Genomic DNA, 21,499 nt, shown 5'->3' on the forward strand with positions numbered 1-21,499 from the left:
TTATTATTAGTTAAAGCATGACAGATTATTTACAAACAAGCATAAGCAGTATAATCAAGAAAGTATAATTAGAAATAGCATTTGAAGAACTTATAAACTTTTACAAGAAATAAATATGTTATTATTCTATTAATGATATTTTCATTACTGTTCTCTCCTGCCCTCCCCACCCTTTACCCACTACATAATCTAAATAGAATGTCATTGTTTAAACAAAGAAAATAATAAAAGAAGAAGGAAAAAAAAAGATAAAGATAAAAAATGTATCAAATTACTAACCTTACTTTTTTCAGGAAGAAAACAAATCGAGTCACAGCCTGCCATTAAATCCTCAGGCATTTTGACTGGTTATGAAACAAAACATTTCTTTGCACATAGAGAATAACTTTGATTAAATCTTTTCCAAAATATTTGTGGCTTTCTGGAAATGCAGGAACTATATTCAAAAGATTAATAATGAACTAAAATGATGAGAGAGAAAAAACATATAACAAATCATTTGTTTTTAGTCTCTTCTTCTTCTCTGAAGTCTTCCAGGAAGCTTCAGTTGCCAATCTCTTTAATGAAGAACTAGCCCATTCCATTTCTTCTATTTTATCCAAAATCCTTTTTCTTTGACAAACAGTAAAGCAGAGTCTAAATCATCGAAGACCTTAGGACCATCAGGAAGGAAGATTTTAAGCTTGGCAGGAAACAGAAGGTATGTTTTAAACTGTGCTTTTTAAGCTCCCTTATTAGTGGCAGAAAAACTTTTCTTTTAGCAATTACCATGGAAGAATAGTCATTGTCAAAACGCACAGTTGTCTCATTAAACTTAACAGGAGCTTTAGCCCAAGCAGATTTAAGAACCATCTCTTTATCAAAAGATGATAGAAATCTAACTATAACTGATCTAGGATAGTTTTTGTTAGAGTTAGTATTAGCTATAGATGTATGTGCTCTTCGATACCAAAAGAGAATGCTTCTGGTAAATCTAAAGTTTTAGGGAGCCATGTTGTTAAAAAAGAAGTAATATTGTTACCTTCAATATTTTCTGGCAGTCCAAAAATCCTAATGTTATTGCGCCTAGATCTATTTTCCAGGTCATCCAGCTTTGTTTGTAAATGTTATTTTGTTTCAGCAGAAACTCAATGTTGATTTCCTCTTCTTGTATTTTATTTTCCATGTCATTCACAGCTTCTTCTATGCCTGTCATCTGGATCTTCTGTTGTTGCAGGTCCATATGTAACAAGTCTATTTGTTTTGTAGTTTTTTCTATGAAAGTGTCTATTTTAGTATCCATTTTATCCATCTTAGCAGTAAGTTGCTGGACTATAATTATCAGAGACTGAAGTTCTTTCTTGATGCTGGAGTCTTGAGAATTTGTCTTGAACTCATTTCAGACTGATAAACTGACAGGAAAATTTCCAAAGTAATTTCTGACAGGAATATTATTAAGATTTCCTTTCTTTTTTAGATATAGTTCAAGAACTATATAAAACAAACATATTTAGAAAGAAAATTACTTCAAGAATTAATTTTTTAAGTAATTAATTCCTGTCAATGTAATGAAATTGGTGGAGCTGAAGAAATCTGCTGCTATCCTGTGTTCATCCTTGGCCACGCCCCCTCACATCAACTACAAACATTCTCATGAAAGGCAAATGATCTCCATTTTCTCTCAGAAAACCAGTGTCCTGTATTCTTCAACTCTTCCAGTACCTTTGCTAATCAATATATTTACTTTCCATTATTGATCTTTCAGTAACTGATCTTCAGTGGCATGAGCATGAAGGTGCATCACTGAGTGGGTAGAACACCCTACACTGTAACCAATAAAGCACAGTGTAGTTCATCTGATCATTAAAATGTCAGTCCTCAGATGTAGGAGACTGTTTAGGCTATAAAGAAAACATAAGGATGTAGAAGTGTTTGACCTATGGGTATAACAGAATAGAATGTGCTGTTTAACTGTAGCTCATATGGGGTAATGCATTACATTCTTAACAACTGTTAGTGTATATCATTTTGGATGGTACATAAGTTCAAAGAATTATACCAAGCCAGTGATTTATCAAACACTGTTGGCAAATGATGGCATACAAAAAGAACCATTAACATTAATTTAATTGTTCAGGTTATCAGTATTTATGTGCTTGGGCTATAGATCATTGTTATGGCTTAGTGGAATTTACTTCTGGAGATTTTCTACCTGGGTCAGCTCTGTAAAGAAACCTAAGGTCTGCAGTCAGTCACACAACCAGTAATTCAATCAATTAGTCAGCCTGTCTTTTATTGCATGAGGTTGGGTAGTTTTGATGGATAATGAGCAAAATTTAATGCATGCCAGGCTAGGGGGTACCTGCTTTAATTAATAATTGCTTTGGCATGTTTAAGCCCTGCTCCATGCAGACTTGAAGACTTATTTTACAGCAGATCATGTAATGGGGGACTCATCTGAACACAGTTTCCCTCTCTGACTTTTACAAACAGACATGGATGCAAGAGTAATATTGCTTCGTAACTCTATAGCCTTGAAAAGCGTACAATATAAGAGCTATGAATCTGACTTATCAGAAAGTCTGTCAAAACTCTGTCAGATATATTTCTTAGACTGTCCTTAAGTAAATATAAATGGGTTGAGACCATATAGAAGAGCTAAAATAAAGACAGGACTCTCTCTCTCTCTCTCTCTCTCTCTCTCTATATATATATATATATAAATATATGGGTCACTGTTGTATTATTAAAAACACAATCCATCGAATTGTGTTTCCGATAACACACTTTAGCGAAAGTGCATATTGCCGACTATGCACCTTCACTAAAGAAGTTAACATACAAAAAATGACGTAAAAAAACAAAAACATTACATCAAACATTGTTATACAGGGGGGCAAGCCTCCCTGCTCCCCCCATGTGGAGGGGCAAACCACCCACACCCCACCTACTTTATTATTCTCACTCTGAGATCACACTACAGTGTGGTAAAGGGAATATTCCCTTATCCCCACTGTACCACAATATCAGCGATGGCTTCGTTAGTTGTAAATCAACACTATACGTTGATTTACAACTAACGGTGCATGCAAACTGCATGCTTTCTTCAAATTTCCACTCTCCATTTAGTGAAAGTGCATTTTCGATAAAATGCACTTTCACTAAATTGTGTCTGCCAGAACACGGCTTTGATAAACCGCGTTTCGACATTGTGACAGTATATATATATATATATATATATATATATATATAATATGAAAATATATATATATATATATATATATATATATATATATAAAAATATATATATATATATATATATATATATATATATAAAATATATATATATATATATATACATATGTGTGTGTGTGTGTGTGTGTATATATATATATATATATATATATATATATATATATATATATATATATATATATATATATATATAGATATATATATATAAGAACAGCCAAATGTAATAAGTGGTCATTCAATCTTCACTATGGTGGACTTTAATTGTAAGAGAAAATGTGTTCAAATTCTAATGTTAATGACATGTATTTATTTATTTCTAGTTATTACTGTGTTTTGAACAATGATATGGAGTGCTTTGCTGTTATTACTGTGTTTTGAAGATTGTTGTGGAATGGTTTGCTGTTGTTTCTGTTGACTAATAAACTTTCAGAAAAATACGAAAAAAAATGTGATCATCGTCTGTAGGAAGCTTGCCTTAAGAATAGAAGCCAATTACTTGTAAATAATGAAAATGGCATGCAGATCTTCCCTACCTTAAGCCCAGGGTATGGTGGAAATGTGATGCTATGACAGCCAAAGAGTAATGGTTAGTTCTGGGACATCACAGTGGGTGATATCCAGTGTGGTTGTCAAACTGGCCACCTTATCTATGCCAGTGAGGTAAAAAGAATCTTGCTCAGTCCATGGCCCAGACCATGTTCCAAATCAGGTAGGGTTTACTATTGATCAAGACACTGGAGGTGCCAGCCTCAGAGAAATGGCAATGAGCTGCCAATGCCAGCTCACTGTACCTAGGAGAGGTACATGGAGAAGCCTTTCTGAAGGACTACCTGGTAATAGAAGACTCAGAAATACAGATCCTGCAAGAGAGGCTCAGAGATGTGTGAGCCCCCTGTCTCTTATTAGGTAGTGCACAATACTCTTGCAGATCATCACATATAAATGCAAGCATGCACCTGCACTGGCTTCATGTATTGGACATTGTACAACACTTTGCAGCTAAGAGACAAAGATAAGATCACTCAAAATGCCTTCTAAGTCACACTATATGATAACTGTAATCTCCAGTTCATGCAGTCCTCTTTTAGTATATTAGGGACCTCTAGGCTGGGAGAATGACTATGCCAATAGGGCATGCAGACTTCATGGTGCACAATGGGGCATGCAGCAGAGACAGGAACCAAAAATATACACAGTTATTATATAGTATGCCAATCACCATGCACCTTACTGAGAATCTTGTCGTTTTCCAGCTTACATTCGTTACCTTTCACATGAATATAGCTGTGTTTATTTATTTATTGTATGGTCCAGTAACACATTGTGCTGCATTCTGGTTACGTTGTAATAACATCTGCTGCAGACTACAGAAAACATCCCAGCCCACTACAAACCCTTTCTCCTCTCTTCTGCATTATTAGAGGTGGGGGCTGGATGACTTGGAAAAGGGAAACAATTGGACAGTTTTTCAGCATTCAGTAAACAGAAGCACCAGTTTATTAAACTTAATAAATATGTCAAATGAAATAACTAAAGTAAAAGCCACTTATTTTAGAATAAGAACATCCACTTTACAAGATGAGAGCATAATTATAGCAAAAAAAAAACACTTTGCACTTGATCTTTAAGTGTAATTTTGCCTTGCTTTGGGTAGGATTAGCAGAGGTACATGTGCTGCAAGGGGTAGTTTTTGAATCAGAATTTCCATGCTGTCCTATATCCATGAAATTCAGTGCTGAGAAACCTTTTAGTATCCATTTGCAGGGATGTCAGCAGGATACCATTCTGTACTCACCTTTGGGCAGAAGTAACTTTTATTGTTCTCCTCCCCTACTTTCACTCATTATTCTCAGATTAAGGTGAAAATAGATGCACAGTATGGTTTTGAAATGTAACACAAAGTAAAACTATTATTAATATAGTTTATGGGGGGCATCCAATTTACTTTTGGTAAGAAATAATGCAAAACTAGCTATTGAGAAAAAAGTATGGGAGTATGTAAAATATACTTGTTTTTTAATATTTATTTCAATGTGTTGTAGTGTTTTAATATTATGTGCTACTTTTCTTTAATAGGAAATTAAATGATAAGGTGGTCAAGAGAGGCAGAACCCCATTATATAAAAAACATACAGTATACCTAATAGCAGTGGGCAGTGTTAACCACTGATAAGGTGCAGTAGGGACGGTACGGAACTAAAATTTTCAAATTCTAAAGTTGGGGAGGGCTGAAAGTTATTAATGCCAAGTCATTTCATAGGTCTGCTCAGAAGTTAATGATGTGTTAGTATAAAACAATGTCTTGTAAAGAAGTCTACAGCCTATGGTGACCTAAAAGAGCAAAGTTAGTTCTGCAAAATAAGTAGAGTTGGAATGTTTCTTGGATGAAGAGTAACTCCTAGATGAAAAATGTATGAATCGTGTGGACTGCCTTTGTGAATGGCTGTCCTGGGTGAGCTGTTTCTGTTGATGGTAATGGAAATACTTGTGATGCGTTTCCTGGTATATTCCTTAGTCATGCCATTTTCATTTGCATCAGTCTATGTTTCACAACCTATAGTTTATGCTTTCATAGGACTTTTAACACATCTGAGTAATTCTAAACCTGAGATATTTAAAATGACAGATTAAAATTGATAAATGCAGTTGTTACTGGAATCTGACCTTTCCATGATCTGCATTCCACACAATAGCAGAAACATCCACTGTCAGGTTTGGGTTATCTGCAACTGTGTATTCAAAGCGGCCAACATCCAGATATTGGAACAAATTTCCTGATGACACTTGCCAGTTTACAATGCTGAACAATGCTGGAGGGTTGCCATACTTATCAAAAAATACTTCTTCACCATTTTTATTCCAAAAGTGAGTGTTCTTAATGTAGTGGAAAAGCTGCAAGTAGAAAGTAAACAACAGAAGATGATGGTCTTAGTACTTTTTTCTATTATAATCTTCATTGACTTAGTGTAGAACAGTATAGTATTTACTATAGTATAGTGTAGCATAATATTTTTATTGTGTACTCATACTGCTGAAGCTGTAGAATGCTTTGTAATTTTAATTGGCAACTAAAGACTTTAGGGCCTTCTCGGAAAAAAAAACATACTGTAGATAAGTACATCATTTTCACTAAAGAATATCTAAAGTGTAAACACATATCTGCAGCCCAAACTATGGGCATATCTGCAGTGCTTTTAACCTGCACTTGTCCAATTTCAGAAACTATGAAATAGCCAACTGTTTTAAAGCACGAGGAAATATACAGAAATGGAAATGTATGGCTTTTGTAAACCTGCATGATCAATATGAATATCAAGATTCTTTTTCAGAACAGCTGTGTAAACAGCATCAAGTTTTCATCATATTGAAGGGAATTAGTAGCATTACCTTCCTTTCCTGGCAAAATGCATCCAAATTTAGATATGACATAAAGTGTTTGCTATAGTCTGACCTACAACTCCTTTCCCAAAGAATGTTGCGATTTAATATAGCCTCGCAATGTCTACTGGTATGTTTGAAAATGTCTACCATAGCCAAATTCTGTGCCTTTTTATCTGAATTTGGTAGTTTCCAGGTTTTAGATATTAAAACAACTGAGAAACAAAGATGCATCCGAGATGATTTTAGATAGTCATCATGTGAACCCACATCTCAAAATTTTACAGAATCAGAATGGCATTCTAAAGGCTAGGGTTCAATTCCCAATGGAGGACACTAAATCCCTATCAATTTGAATGCAATACACTTTAGCTGCATAGCTCTCAACCTTGCATACACAAAATGAGGAACACCAGCCTTCATAATATGGAACAAATGGGCAAAATGTGGAACACATACTAATGGCTTACTGACAACTTCAACTAGGAGGGTCATAGGATGGTTAAAATATGCTGGTTTTACTTATAAAGAAGATATTTTAATGAATTAATATGATTTATTTCTATTTTCTGTGGATATTAGTTAAAAAATTCCTAACACTGAATGTGTGACAGACCCTTTCAATGCAGAACTTTGAGGAACATGAACTGTTTAAGACCCTAAATAAGATACATTCCTTGTAATGAGGTGCATTTGAGAAGTATGTTTAGCTGTGTGATATTGTTAAACTTTCAGAAGATTTCAGTTAAGTTTAGTATATTTTTCTCTACTAAGTTACAACAGAGATTCTTAAAAATAAAACCTTTGTGTACTAAGTAACAGTAAAGGTCGTAAAATGTAAAATCTTTATGTTGCTATTCTATGTAGGATTTGGGTTTCCACCTCAGCTATGCATATTAAAGATGGTCTTCATCTCAGAAATACTTTATTTAAGGTTTATGTTCAAGTGCGACTGATTATGATACTTTTCTGCTTTAAAATCAAAAAGGTTTTATTCTACAGGCCTCAAGAAATTCATGTTGAAACAATAACTTGGCTAAAGCTTAAGTGAATAAATTACCTTGAAATTTGTCTTGCAGCAGTAAAAGTAGTTATCTTACAGATATGACTCAAATGTGCAATTTTAAGTGTACCTGAAAGACTCAAGAGAACAAGTAACACTGATATTTCAGTTTTGATTAACATAGAATACTATGCAACATTTGGTTTCTAATCAAAACAATGTGGATCTGCCATCAAATTACATGCTGCTTTATTTAGCTTGTTGATCTTAACACATTTACTATGAACTATGACCTTAAACATTGCATTCATCCATTAAGTTTTTAGCTACAAGATGCATTACAGAACAGAATTAATAAAATCTGAAAGTATAAATAATATTTTATAGACATCAATAATGCAAAATATGCTTTGTGGATAATGTATACAGTTGAGTTATTTGGCATTCTTGTGTTGCATAATGCACACCAACTTAACAATGAATCTGCAAGTTGTGCCTACTTAAAAGTTAATCTGCGCATCATGGCTTGCGTGGAGTATGATGAGATTTATGAAACTTTTATGTGCTTAACTGATATGAACAGTGAAATTATGGAAAGCCCCCAATGTATTTATTTGTTCTGGTAGATATCGATCTACGCCTCAGATAGATAGCTAGATAGAGTATTCATAATGACTGAACAAATTTAATTAATTAGGTAAAAACTCATCCAATAGTAATATCTAATCATATGCCTACAGAGTACAAGTCATGCAATTTGCTACCATGTTACCTGGATAAACCTTGGTATTTCCTGAGTTATTTAAAATAGGAGACCTTTGATGATGCTGGGCACTAAGTTGAGAGCTGTGAGAAATCACCAGGTGTCTCTGTTAGAGAAACAGGAGCATCTTAATGAAGAATTCATAAAGGAGCTAATAATAAGCAGATGAAATAAGAAGTAAAGGGAAAGATGCTTTAAAATCAAAACAGAATATCTGAAAGACTTGCAGCACAGGATTTATGAGGAGGAAATTGTGATGTGGAGGGAAATAGATCAGATGAAGCTATTCAGTTAAAATACAACGTATATTACACAGAACATGTGAGTTTTTGTAATGAGCATCTTAAAGATACATATTTTTGTAATTTTCTTGACGATCAGTTGACTTTAATGACCAGATTAAGGGAAAAATGGTCTCAGAGAGTAGTAAAATATTTTTGTTGTAGAAGTTGCTATTTAAGTTATTTAGGGAAATATGAAAATGAAATAATGATTTTCAGAAATTAGACTTGTCAAATGTTGAAGTAGAAAAAGGAGCCACATCGATGAATACTGTATCTCAGGATTTTTTATTTTATTTTATTTTATTTAACATTTGTTTACCAGGGAGGTCCGACCAGGCTAATAGCCCATTTTCAGCAGAGGCCTGGGGAGAAAAGCTCCATGTACAAGTACAAAATAACAATATAATAATATTTGCCAAAATTACATAAGTACATCAAAAAATATTTTGAATTTTTACAAGTGGGCTGTTTACCATGAGGACCCACAATGAAAAGTCTGAACAGCAAGATGAGTAGCATAGATTGTTTAACAAAGCAACTATACTTCACAGAGTATGAAGAGTTCAGGATAAAATATTTCAAGTGTTGAATGGGTATGCAGATGAAAAGATCCCAATATATCATTATGGAGAAGTAACAAGGAGAAAGTAATTCCACAATTGAATTAATTGTTCAACCAGATATCATAACCAAATAGATACCGCCATCTTGGAAATAGGTGGTGGTGATGGTCATCCTTAAGGAAGGCAAGGATCCCACACTGCCTTCTGACTATAGATAGATTTCTATTTTGATTCACTTTTAGTATTGAAATAGCTCATTTGGCTTTTCACACACCACTTGACATTCAAGGGAAATCCGAAATAGCTCATTTGTTTTTTCTACCATTTGATATTCCAGGAAAATATATCAGTATTCAAACTAACCTAACAGTTCATCAGGTTTATAGCCTGACATTTTTATTAAAACAAAAATAAGCAATAAGAGACAATTATGTTCAGGTCAGCATAATGGCCAGTATTTTCCTCCATCTAACAATAACAAACTAAGAACAACAAAGGCAAACAGCACTTCCTCTGACAAATTTATTGGCATAAACATCTCCATCAATGGCACTTAATGAAGTTTTAGTACCAAACAAAGATATGTTCAAGCCTGTAAGCAGAAAATTATATAATATAGATAAATTAAGGGTCAGCATTTCATTTTTGTCAAGAATAAAATTAACTGGTATTCCTGACATTCGGCAGTATTCATGAAAGTCCATGGAGGATCTGTGTAGAGCATACACAGAGGCTTTTTCTGCTGCCTGTAGCACTGTATAGAGTGCACGATCCCTGCATTATTAATGGGCTTCATGCACTCTACACAGTGTGAGCAGCTCATTCATGTGCTGACAAGAATGAGTTTTCAACTACTTACATAGAACAAGTTTCTTTGTAAGCAGTGAAGTGTGTGTAGATGGAAGCTAGCATTGGTAAACCATTAATTGAATGGTTTAGCAATGCTAGTTATGTTTGTTTAGTTACTTTTAATGTAGAAATAAGTATTATGTACTGTAAATGTACATAAATGTAATACATTTTTTTAATTTTTTCTGTTTAAACCTTAGCATGCGTTTGCATGGTGTACCATGACGGGCAGCGGTGCTAAACCTTGCAAAGTGAGGATAATCCAAAAATGGGCAAAGGAACCGATGAATCATAGCTGGCAGGTATCCAATAATTAATAATGCCTACTCATTGTTGCTTGGCATTTGTAAAACCTACTGTGTGATATATTCTAATAAAGTCTCATGGCTCATAGCAGACACTATAGTTATGAGGATAGATTGCTGGCCTATAGTTTACTAGGTCCTGGGTTCAAACCCATAGTACATCTTTTATGTAATAATGCCCATATACATTGCTTATTTCTCTGCACATGTGTAAAAGCTGGATATGCTCAACATTTATTAAGCAGTATGAAAATATGTTACTGCAGCCAGCCTGTGCCAGAGGGAAATGGTGTTTACCATAATTTAACATCTGTGTGACTGTTCCATCAAGAAATGTGGAATGCCTGTGTGAATTGAGTAGTGTGAAGAGCAAAGGTGCCAACATTTTTTTTGAGGGGGGCAGCCATACACTGTTCAATGGCAATGATACACTCAGGGATGTGCAACCATTCTAAATGCATGCCCATACTAATGGTATACATGTGTAAAATCCCTTTGTTCCACTGTTAAAGTAGTAATGTGTATAGGACAGTGCAAAAATAGGTAGTAGTGGACCCATGATATTCCTGGCATTTGCAGGGGTGGAAAATACAGTAGTGCAGGGCTGTGCATGTCTGATGCAGGCAGGACACATTAAATGCAGAGATAGGTAAGGACACAGCCAATACAGAGATAGGTAAGGGCTGTGAGTGTAGGCTGTCATCACATTAATGTAGGTATATGAATAGGAGAGAAGGCAGTGTCAGTCTCTAGGGCCCTTTGTCTCCAGTGCGATTGCTATGACATGTCTCTTAGCCAAGGCAAGTGCATACTGAGTATGTCTATGTCTGCCCACAGGTACTTCCACTGGTGTTTCCTCCTCCAAGTCCACCTGTGGATGTTTCTGTGTAGCCATAGGCACTGGTGGGGGAGTGGGAGGACCTTGGCTCTGCTGTTCCTGCTGCAACTGTTTCCACAGGACCAGATTGTGGAGCATAGCGCACACTGAAAATATTTGCGTACATATGCATGGATCATACTGCAAGGCTCCAACAGAAATATCAAGGCACCATAACTGTGCCTTGAGTTGCCCAAACACACACTCAATTATGTTCCTAGACTGTGCATGTGCCTCATTATGGCATTCCTCTGTGGGTGTGTCTGTATTTCTGATGGGCATCATTAGCCACGGTTCCAGAGCATAGCCAGCATCCCCCACTAAATGGCCCTGGGGATGTCCCCTCTGGCAAACATCTGGTACAGCTGCGATGTAAGCCAGATGTGGGAGTCATGGCACCTGCCAGGGTTGCCAGCACACACATTCAGGATGAGTCTCCTGGCATCACACATGACCTGGAAATTGATGGAGCGGAAGCCCTTGCAGTTTATGTAGACCCTACCTTGTTCACCTGGTGGTTCCCTGATGTGCACATGTGTGCAATCAATGGTGCCCAATACCTCAGGGTAGTGAGCTACCAGATAGATGTGGACCATATTGCTGGCTCTCTCCTCAGCACTACAGGGGAAGTATATGTGTTCACTGTCATGTATAAGCGTGGCATCCAGAAACTGAGGTAGGATCCTGGATGCTGATGGTTGTGACACACTCATCGTGTCCCCAGTCTAGTTCTGAAAGATACATGTAGCTAATATTGTCATCGCCACACATACCTTAGTCTCCACTGGGATGGGCTCACCTCTGTTAGTTCTTGTGGTGAGGTGAGGATGGCACAGCTCACAGAGTTCCTATAACATGTCCCTGTCCATCCTATAGCAATCTACAATCTCCAGCTCATGCAACATGTGGAAGATTACCCTGGGCCTAAACACTCTCCTCCTCCTCCTATGCATGGACCTAATGCCAGCAGCACCAGCAGCAGCATTGGCTTTGGCCTGAAGCACATATAAATGCAATAAAGCAGCAGCAGCCTCTAGCATTCCAAAAAAATAAAAATTCCATATCAACTCTCCAATGATTTGTGAGCATTGAGGAAAAAGCAAAATGTAGGGTGATTGCATGCTTTATAGTAATGCAGTTTAGGAGTTGCCTATGTGCTTGGCTGATTAGGATAGGATTCACCTGCTGAGCTGCTCTTACCAGAAGTTCAAAGCACTGTTTCAATTTAACAATTGACATAGTGTATAAAACTGTACTAGGCAGGATTTTCACACAAAGCATTGGCTGCAAGAAGTAATAGTGTGAGCTACTTGAGTGCCTGGCCTGAACACTACATATAGTCTAAAAAACACTGCTTATTGATGTTTATATTTCCCATTATGTAATTTCCTGTAAGGAGATGATGGGTTTAAATAGCATAAAGAAAAGTTGCATATGTGTGTAAACAATGTGAAAAGCAATTCTGCAGCTGTACTTGAACATAGGACCTTCCAAAGTTCAGGCAGGTCCATGGAACATGTAGCCACACCAATTGCTGACAAATTTTGCTGTGTTTCACAACATATCTGTCTTAATGAATGTCAAAAGGCAATTTCCAAGGTCCCTATTGATAGGCATGTACATGGGAACAGTACCTTGTTGATGTGATATCTTAATATGTACCCTTAAAACTCCATCTCATTATTCTTTATAAATTTTTTTCATCTCCCCTAGTGCCCATTTTCATGATGCACCGCAGTGCTAAGCCTGCTTTAGGGGCAGTAACTAGACAGATTTAAAAATAGAAACAGGAAGTAGCTAAAAATAGCTACCACGTGCATCTCAGTTCTGGCTTAGCGGAAACACTTTGCGCATAGCTGCGCACCGTGCCGCTAACTATTAGCATAATTAAGAAAAAAAACAAACAAATAAACAACAACTTTGCTTATGGTTATGTGAGTAGAGTGACAGACTCTAGTGTAAAAGAGCCTGGGTTCCATTCCTGGGTCTGCCAATTCATTTATATTGCTCGAAAAATTACAGGTGATTCAAATGTATCAATATTTCAAAAGTTCACACTTCCAATGATCAGTTTGGCAGTTACAGAAGCATATATAAGGCACAGTAGGCAGTAAAACACCTCAAACATTGAGGTATTTCTTGCAGTGTCAACATGGCTGGAGCGAGAGGAGAGGGAGTGCGATTCAGAGCACAGGGTTGTGGTGCTAACGAGACTAAGATCCTTCTTAGTCTCATTATTAAGGACCATGGTCCTAGGCTGTTGCCTGGGCAGGAGCTCTATAATGGGACTGAGTACAAGTCTGAGGCCTGGAATAGGGTGGGCTCAGCCTTAACTGGTGTGACAGCACTTCTGGGCAGCAGTCTGAATGTGCTCCTTCCACAGCCCCTGCCCTACATGGCCCTTCAGGTAGTGCTGTGTGACTAGTCAGGCCTGGATTCCCCACTCGTTACAGAGATGAAAGGAGTGCCTATGTCACCCATGAGGAATTGCCGACTATTGTGTCCAGGTTTGTGTCCCAAACTATGGGCACAAAACTGAGCCGGATGGAGAGTATGTTCTCCATACTCCTTTGTCGAAGAAGATATCAATGTAGAGCACTCCAGCCAGCACAGCAGTGATGGGACAGTGTTGACAGTCAAAGGGTGATGGCTTGAGTCATGCTGGTACCCTTCTCTATGTCCATAAGACCTCGGTTCCCAACACACTACCCCATCCATGTTGATTACCCCCTCATGTGTGTTGCTCCAACCCTGTACATGTGTTGTGTGTCTTGTCTGTCAGCAAATGCCTCCTCACCATTCCAACACTCCTCCCCACACTTACCTAACTACCTACCCCAACTTCCCACACCAACCTTAAAAAAAAGGACACCTGTCCCACAAAAATATGCATGAGCATAGGTGCATCTCACTGCATAAATTTTGTATGAACAATGTGCATGCAGCACACATATTTGTGTATTATTTGACAGCTATGGGCTTCATGGTTAACAGTGATTTGGAACTATCCACAGCAGATGGTACAAAAGGTACATGAGTGCCTGTGAGACCAACACACTTTCAATGCACATGTTACATCCAAAGTGTATTATGTCTGATAACCATTTTCTCATATGTATTACAATTGAATGCCAACATGCTTTGATACAGCTATGTTGGACTGTAACTTACACCAGTCAGGGATTTGCTACATGCACTCTAAGTTAGGGTCAATTTAAACCTGTACTACTGCTTGATATCATTATTGGACAACATTAAGAAACCAACAGCAAACTGCTTCCAATACATTCTGAATTTGCTACAATTACTATGATATGTTTACATAACACATCTGAAGTTTACATTACTATTGTGCTTCTGAGGAAAGCTATGGTATGTCAGCATGTCAGATCATTTGTTGACAGGTGAACTGTATCAGCACTGCATGATAGGATGCTTACACAACACAGACAACATAACACATGGACTGCATTACATAAGTAGTGCAGATGGTTATATTCGACAACACCTGTACATATGTCAATAGCTATACATCCATCTGCAGTCAAAGTTGCTATGCATACATTGGCATCACATTGAACTTCCTTTTGATCATTGCTGGTGGAATTGCATGCAGCTGGGCACTCTGCATGTAATCAGTTTGTTTGCAAGAGGACAAAGATTGAAGTTCTTAGTATGATGTAGTAATGATTGCAATAGCACAGTGTTGAGTGTAGTAAAAAATAATTTTCTACCTCCCTCCCCAGAGGTGGTGATGTCAGTGGCTCTGTGGAAACAGAAAGGCCTGATGTTGGATCCTCCTTAGGATTGCACAGTGATGATGAATATACTGAAGCACAGCATGGGGCTGCAGAATCCGATAACGAGACACAGATCAGCAGACAGCACAGCACCACCTTGGTCCTGGACACAGCAAGCATGTCCACTCACCTCTTGAACCCCAAACCCCAAGCCCCCACTGAGATGGAGTCTGTGGACAGCAGTCCAGGAAATGTGCCAACCCAGGGATCAACATCAACCAGCTATGCCCATAGCTAGCTACCTAGCAGGGGTCCACCTAGGCATGGTGCCAGTTTTCCTCGGAGGAGGGCCACTGCCACACCCCCACCTGTGTTAGCTGTTGATTCACACATGACATTGCATATGTTCAGGGAGGTTATGCGAACTGAGGCAGATATGCATTTGGCCAACTGTAGAGCTTTCTGGGTCATGGACATTGCACAGCAGAGCATTAGAGACTGCCTAACCTGTCTTGCTGACCAACTTTAATGGGCCAATGACATTTGGGAAAGAGAAGTAGCTGCCCGTGAACAGCAGGTAGCTCTGATGCAGCAGTCACTTGCAACCATGGGACAGACATTGTGGTGGAATGTCTGGTGGGAATGGAGAATTTGCAGCCTGGCCCTAGCTCAGCACAGACAACTGCTGAGAGGCAACCAGAACAAGGCCGTTCACACTCCCATAGTGGAATTCCATCTGGTGTAACAAATGGATGTGACCCATCCACAAGCAGGCATGGCAGACCACATGGTCATGGTAGAGTCCGCACTTGTCATGGCCGATCATCCAGCTCACAGTAGTGAACATCCCAGCTGTGTAGCTGAACTAATCTGGGCTCTGGCCCTGCCAGGAAATTCCATGGCTGCTCTGTCATTCAGCTCAATTGTGAGCAGGGTTGCTTTATGAGTAGTGTAGTCAGACCATACAGGCCTTCTGCCATTCAACTTTGCATTGTTTTGGGGCAGCCCTGCACTTTGCTGTGTCCATGCACACCAGCACTCAACACTGGCACTTTGCAGTGTCACACACGCAGACATGCACCATCTACCTGGCCCAACATTCACTGCCCAGGTAAACACACATACGTGCAGTCACAAAACTGTTGTATTGGTATTGGTATCTGCACCCTCACGTGTCACACAGTGCACATAATGACAGCTGTGCCACAGCCCTGCTGTGTTACCCTGCATGGCAGAAGGGAAATATTGGGTGTGAATCTGATGCTCTCGGTGACAACTTAGGTTCATAGTGTGTGTATTGGCAAATATTTGTAAGCAGCACTGGCATCACCATCAGTTGCTAGGTTATAAATTTCTAATTTGCCATGCTGTTTGTCTTACGAGTATGCTACAGTTAAAGCTAACCTTTAAGTATCTATTTTTCATTTCTGTATTTTTCATTTGTTCCAGGTTGACTGTCAGTTTGACTGTGTGCATTTCTTATGCCATATCATACTGTGACTGTCCGTTCAATTTCTAACATGTGTATGTTATAGGTACATCCCTTGTCATTCCATGTACCCATCACACATTGCACAGGAATTTTTCACTTCAGCAGCCATGGTGACACACATGACATTAGGTTGTATGACAGGTACTGTTTAGCTGACGTGCACTGTTCCCATGCCTGTATGTTGTGCATCAATGTGCACAACTTATTCCAAATGAGAAACACTTCCAACAAGTACATCACAACCAACACACATCTATAATGTGTCTCAGTGCTATGATATCATATCAACTACACCCATATATGGCAGTCATCATTACTGTTTTGTGTGTACTTGGAGCCATACTGGCATTGCTTGTAGTACTTTACATTGGCTTGCATTTGCATGGTAACTTTTGTTAAGTAAGTTTAATTTGACTATTTCTCACATTGTGGTAGTTGTGGCAGCAGTGAAACTGCCTAATAATAGCTGCACATGTCGGATAGATCACAAGAATGACTGCTATGACTGCACTTGGACTGATCTATCTACATGATTTAAATGTAGCAACTGCTCCGATTTGTCATATTTCCATCCTGTCATTCTTGTGTGTCCTTAGGCGACGTACAGGCAGGCAAAATTATTTACTTCCAGCATTATTGAGTATACCTTATGTACACTTTAGAAGTTGGTTGGCAATCTGTCACTGATCTCACAGTCCTGTTCAGATACTGTCCATGTAAATTTGACAACACAGCATGTGTGTGAAAGTGGATGTCTTTGGGAAGTAGCCTTATTTATTTTTGGGAGAACTCTCATTGCATTACTGTGAATATGTGTCTGCTAAGCAGCCATGCTATATTACTTGTATAGATATCAATGACAATGTGCCAGTTGTGAAAATTGTGGGTGACATAGATGCATAGCACTGGTATGGGTTACATTACATGGGCAGACTGCTGTACTTCAAGTGTGCATGCATGACATTGCATGTCATGTTTATGTATAGTTCATAGATGTCTGAGTATGCTCCATACTTAATGCTACTCCATCAGTGTCAGTGGGTTCAGGGTAGAATCTCATCAATAGGTGTGAGTACACAGGCCTGTGATTTCCATGTGAAACACTGTTGAGCAACAGTCATACAGTGGATATCTGTCAGACATGCTTCATAACATGGTATGCTGTAGCAATGAGTGTGGATACACACTGGTTGTTTGCTGTGCTGTCATCCCCTACATGTACTGAAACTCCTCCAACATGGTCCAGCATGTAATGTAGTTGGACCAGGTATGAACATGGTTTAACCAAGTAATGTGTAGCCTTGGATATGAGCAGAACAGGTTGAGATGATGTGTATGTCAAACAAAGTATGTTCTATGTGCTAAAATATTATGCTGGATACAGAACATGCCAAAACACTTGGCATCCTTGATTGTATAACCCATATTTTTGTTTACATACATACTGCTGAGCAAACAATTTCTGATCATCAGTTACTAGACAGTGCAATGCATGTAATTCACCTTATGTTGTGTGACATAGGCAAGCCATTTATGCTATGTGTGTGAATAGATCCACACATTTATTTGTCAATGTTTGAAAATGCAACATACAAACACATGATGTGAATATAAGGGCATGCACTGAGATTTTAGCAATATCAAGATCTGACTGGAATGAGTTTCAAACCCCTACCTCTCTATAGTTACAGACTAACATGCACTGAGCTTACAAATTGTGCTACTGAATCACTGTAGTGATAGATGTCTGTTGCTGGTCTTAACCTGTGTGACATCATTACAATATGCTGCGTCAGCAGGTTGAAGTAGTTTGCAACAGGCTTGTGATTCCAAGCAGGAAAACTCATATTGCAGCTGGTGCTTTACCAGAGGAAGGTGCTCACACACACACACACACACACACACACACACACACACACACACACACACACACACACACACACACACACACATATACACACACACATTTCAGGTGGAAGTGAGTGTAGAACCCCTACCTATCTAGAGTTACAGACTACTACACACAGAGCTTGCACATTGTGCTACTGAATTACTGCAGTGTTAGATGTCTGCTGCTGGTCTTAACCTGTGTGACATCATTACAGCATGCTGTGTCAGCAGGCTGAAGTGGTTTGCAACAGGCGTGTGTTTCCAAGCAGGAAAACAGAAAAACTGCAGCTGCTGTGTACACAGCCAAGGGACCACCCCTCCCCAGACACACACACCATCAGTCTTTGAGGCACACACACACATGCTGTTTCAGATATGCTTGTCCACAGTGAGTATTGAACCCCTGCCTATCTGTAAGTACATACTAATGTGCCCCTATCTTATCAGTTATGCTACTGAGCTGCTGGGTGCTTAAACACATGCATTTCATGTTATGCTTTGTGAACTCAGCAGTTATTGTAATCAAGAGCTGATCTACTGGTTCAGTGAGAGATCTTTTTAGAAATGCATCAGTGCACAAGTTATGAACATTGGTATTCAGTGTAGGAGACATACAGTCATGGAGGTATGAATCACAGTTACGACACACCTCCAGATTCAATAAACTCCATGAAGGAATAGTGTTATTCCTACATGAAGTGAATGGTGTTCTTGTTTGCATCCCCCTCTCAGCAGTGCTCTGTACATATTAATGAAGGCACGCTACTGAGACAGATCTGCGGACATGGATACTGAATGAGTGCAGGGTGCATGTTGCAGAAGTGCTTGCAGATCCATAACACACCCCATGCACAGTCAAAGTGCCGTATGGCACTTTAGAATCTTTTCAGTGTCTGCGGACACTGGAAAGAGATCTGTGAATGGAATGAAATGCAGGGGGTATGTGACAGGGACTGTAACACACTCCCTGCATTGTGAAAGTGCCGTATGGCACTAGATAGTTAAATAGTGTCCTCAGACCCACACCTCTCAACCCCCTAGAGCAAGAAATCTGGCCAAAGCCTTGAAATAAAAGTGGGACAAAGGGCATAAAATAGGGGAATGGTTGAACTATTGCTCTTACAAACTTAGAAAGTTGATAGAATAACAGGTGTTGCATTAGCATAAATTATCATGAAGAGTATGTGGCCTGCAACTGACATGCTGAAATGCCAGTATTAAGATACATCCATTTAAAATGTTGTAATCTATTTTTTCCCTTTATATGTAAAGTTTAAGCATAGCTGAGTGGGTTGGCACACTGCGGCACATTGCTCAGCAGTGCTTCAATGTCTGTGAAGAGCTATATGGAAATGTATAGCTACACATTTGAATTCTGATTCAGCTTAGTGGTTAGAGTTTTGGCTTTGCATGCAGTAGTTCACAATTTGAATACCAAGACAGGTCATTCAGCTTTTACAGCAGAAAGCATTGTGAAATAATTTATTATTTATTTAGTGATGTAGTAATTGATACTTGTTAACCAGGGTAGTGTAGCTGGTCCAAACGTCCAGTGTCAGTGGCTACATGGTGTGAAATCCTCCATGTAAACACATGTGTCCCAGGCAGTGCAGTCACACCCCAAAGTAATGTAATCAAAGCACATAAGGGGACATCATTTACAGTAAAATATATACACTTAATAATATGTCAGTAAGGAGTAATTAATGTCCAATTCATTAATTTCCTTTAAATAAAAACTGAGCAATGCTTAGCAGTGCTAAGCTCTGCTTAGTCGGTTTGACCATTGCTAAGAAGTATAATTGTAAGCAGCATTCATCCCAGCTAAACGGATTTGCGCACTGCTAAGCACGACTCAGCATTTGCCCCTTTAAGCACTGCTCAACTCAGCTTAGAGGGTTTGTGCACCACTGAGCTATGCTCAGCATTTTCAAAAATGGTCCAATAATGGCAAAGGGTGGGAATATGGCCTTATTTAAACTGCACAGGCGGGAATACAGCCAGAAGGTGTTGTAGTTTGAGCACTGCAGGAGCTATGTCTGGAGTTGGAGAGGAAGTGCACTTTAGGGTGCAGTGCAGGGCATTTTGGAGTCCAGGGTCATGACTGGGCTCCTTGTGCAACACCATGATGACAGATTGCTGCAGGGCCAGTACCAGGGCTTCCAATACAAATGTGAGGCTTGGGACCATCTGGCATGTGACCTCACCAGTGCCACTGGAATCCCCCAAATTGTTAAGCAGATATGACATCACTATGCTGACCTAAAGCGGAGAAAGAGGGTAGTCTTGGCTCAGTGGATCCAAGATTCTCGAGACAGCAATGTCCCAGTAGTTTGTAAGTATTCTACCCATAGCTGTACCAAATGCTAGCCTGCGTTTGTGATGGACAAGTATGCATAATGGTTGTTTTTCACCTACATCTGCAGAGGTGAGAGCTAGCAACATTGAAGCCCATGCGGACAGACTGACGAGGCTGTGCTATGAGTCTGGTGAGTACAGATCTATCTTGCTGTATATAGTGCAATAAATAAGAAGGAGTACATTGTTGACTTCCAGTAGGTATAGTGTGTTCTGAGTGTACTGAATAAATACATTGTCAGACCAATATTGATCTACAGGATATGCAGTACTACTGAAAGTAGAATCACAACTGTAATAAAGCACTGTGTCATGTTACTCAAATAAAGATTTATACTACAAACTGTTGTGTTTACTCTGGTATGTTGCTGAAGAAATAGAATGTGTACAGGTGCTTCACAGCAAATATGGTTTTGACAGTATGTGTTAACTGAGGTTGTTCTGATAACCAGCTGTTATGCAAAACTGTAGATTGTGGAACTGTAAAACAAGATATAAATGAAATATGTCCTGCATTAAGAGCTGAACCTTGAATAGTAATGTGTGATGTATATACCGTGTCCCCTGCAGCATTGCCTTGTGTTAACCTTTGCATTCCAGATCTTATTTCAAAGGATTAATACACTGTACACTAACTATCTGTCATGCATGAATCTCAGGCATGTATGTTCAACTATCATAGGTTCATAGGTTCATAGGTAGGTACTAGGCTATCGGCCCAAGGGCCTACGTAAGCCTAGCCAAAAAGGTTCCCTGGCTTATG

General features: G+C 38.8%; 1 protein-coding gene across 1 annotated transcript in view; it reads right to left on the minus strand.

Moving 5' to 3' along the window:
- LOC122803802 (vomeronasal type-2 receptor 26-like) overlaps window positions 1–21,499 on the minus strand; it is a gene marked incomplete at its 5' end in the record, with an annotated part of 837,235 nt that overhangs the window by 84,616 nt on the left and 731,120 nt on the right. Inside the window, one exon of the mRNA XM_044073487.1 lies at window positions 5,899–6,126. Coding sequence (XP_043929422.1) covers window positions 5,899–6,126 — 228 coding nt within the window. The remainder of the gene's footprint in view (window positions 1–5,898; window positions 6,127–21,499) is intronic.

Source organism: Protopterus annectens, chromosome 6.part0, assembly GCF_019279795.1.
Source record: "Protopterus annectens isolate FY-2018-M chromosome 6.part0, PAN1.0, whole genome shotgun sequence".
NCBI classification, from domain to species: domain Eukaryota; kingdom Metazoa; phylum Chordata; order Ceratodontiformes; family Protopteridae; genus Protopterus; species Protopterus annectens.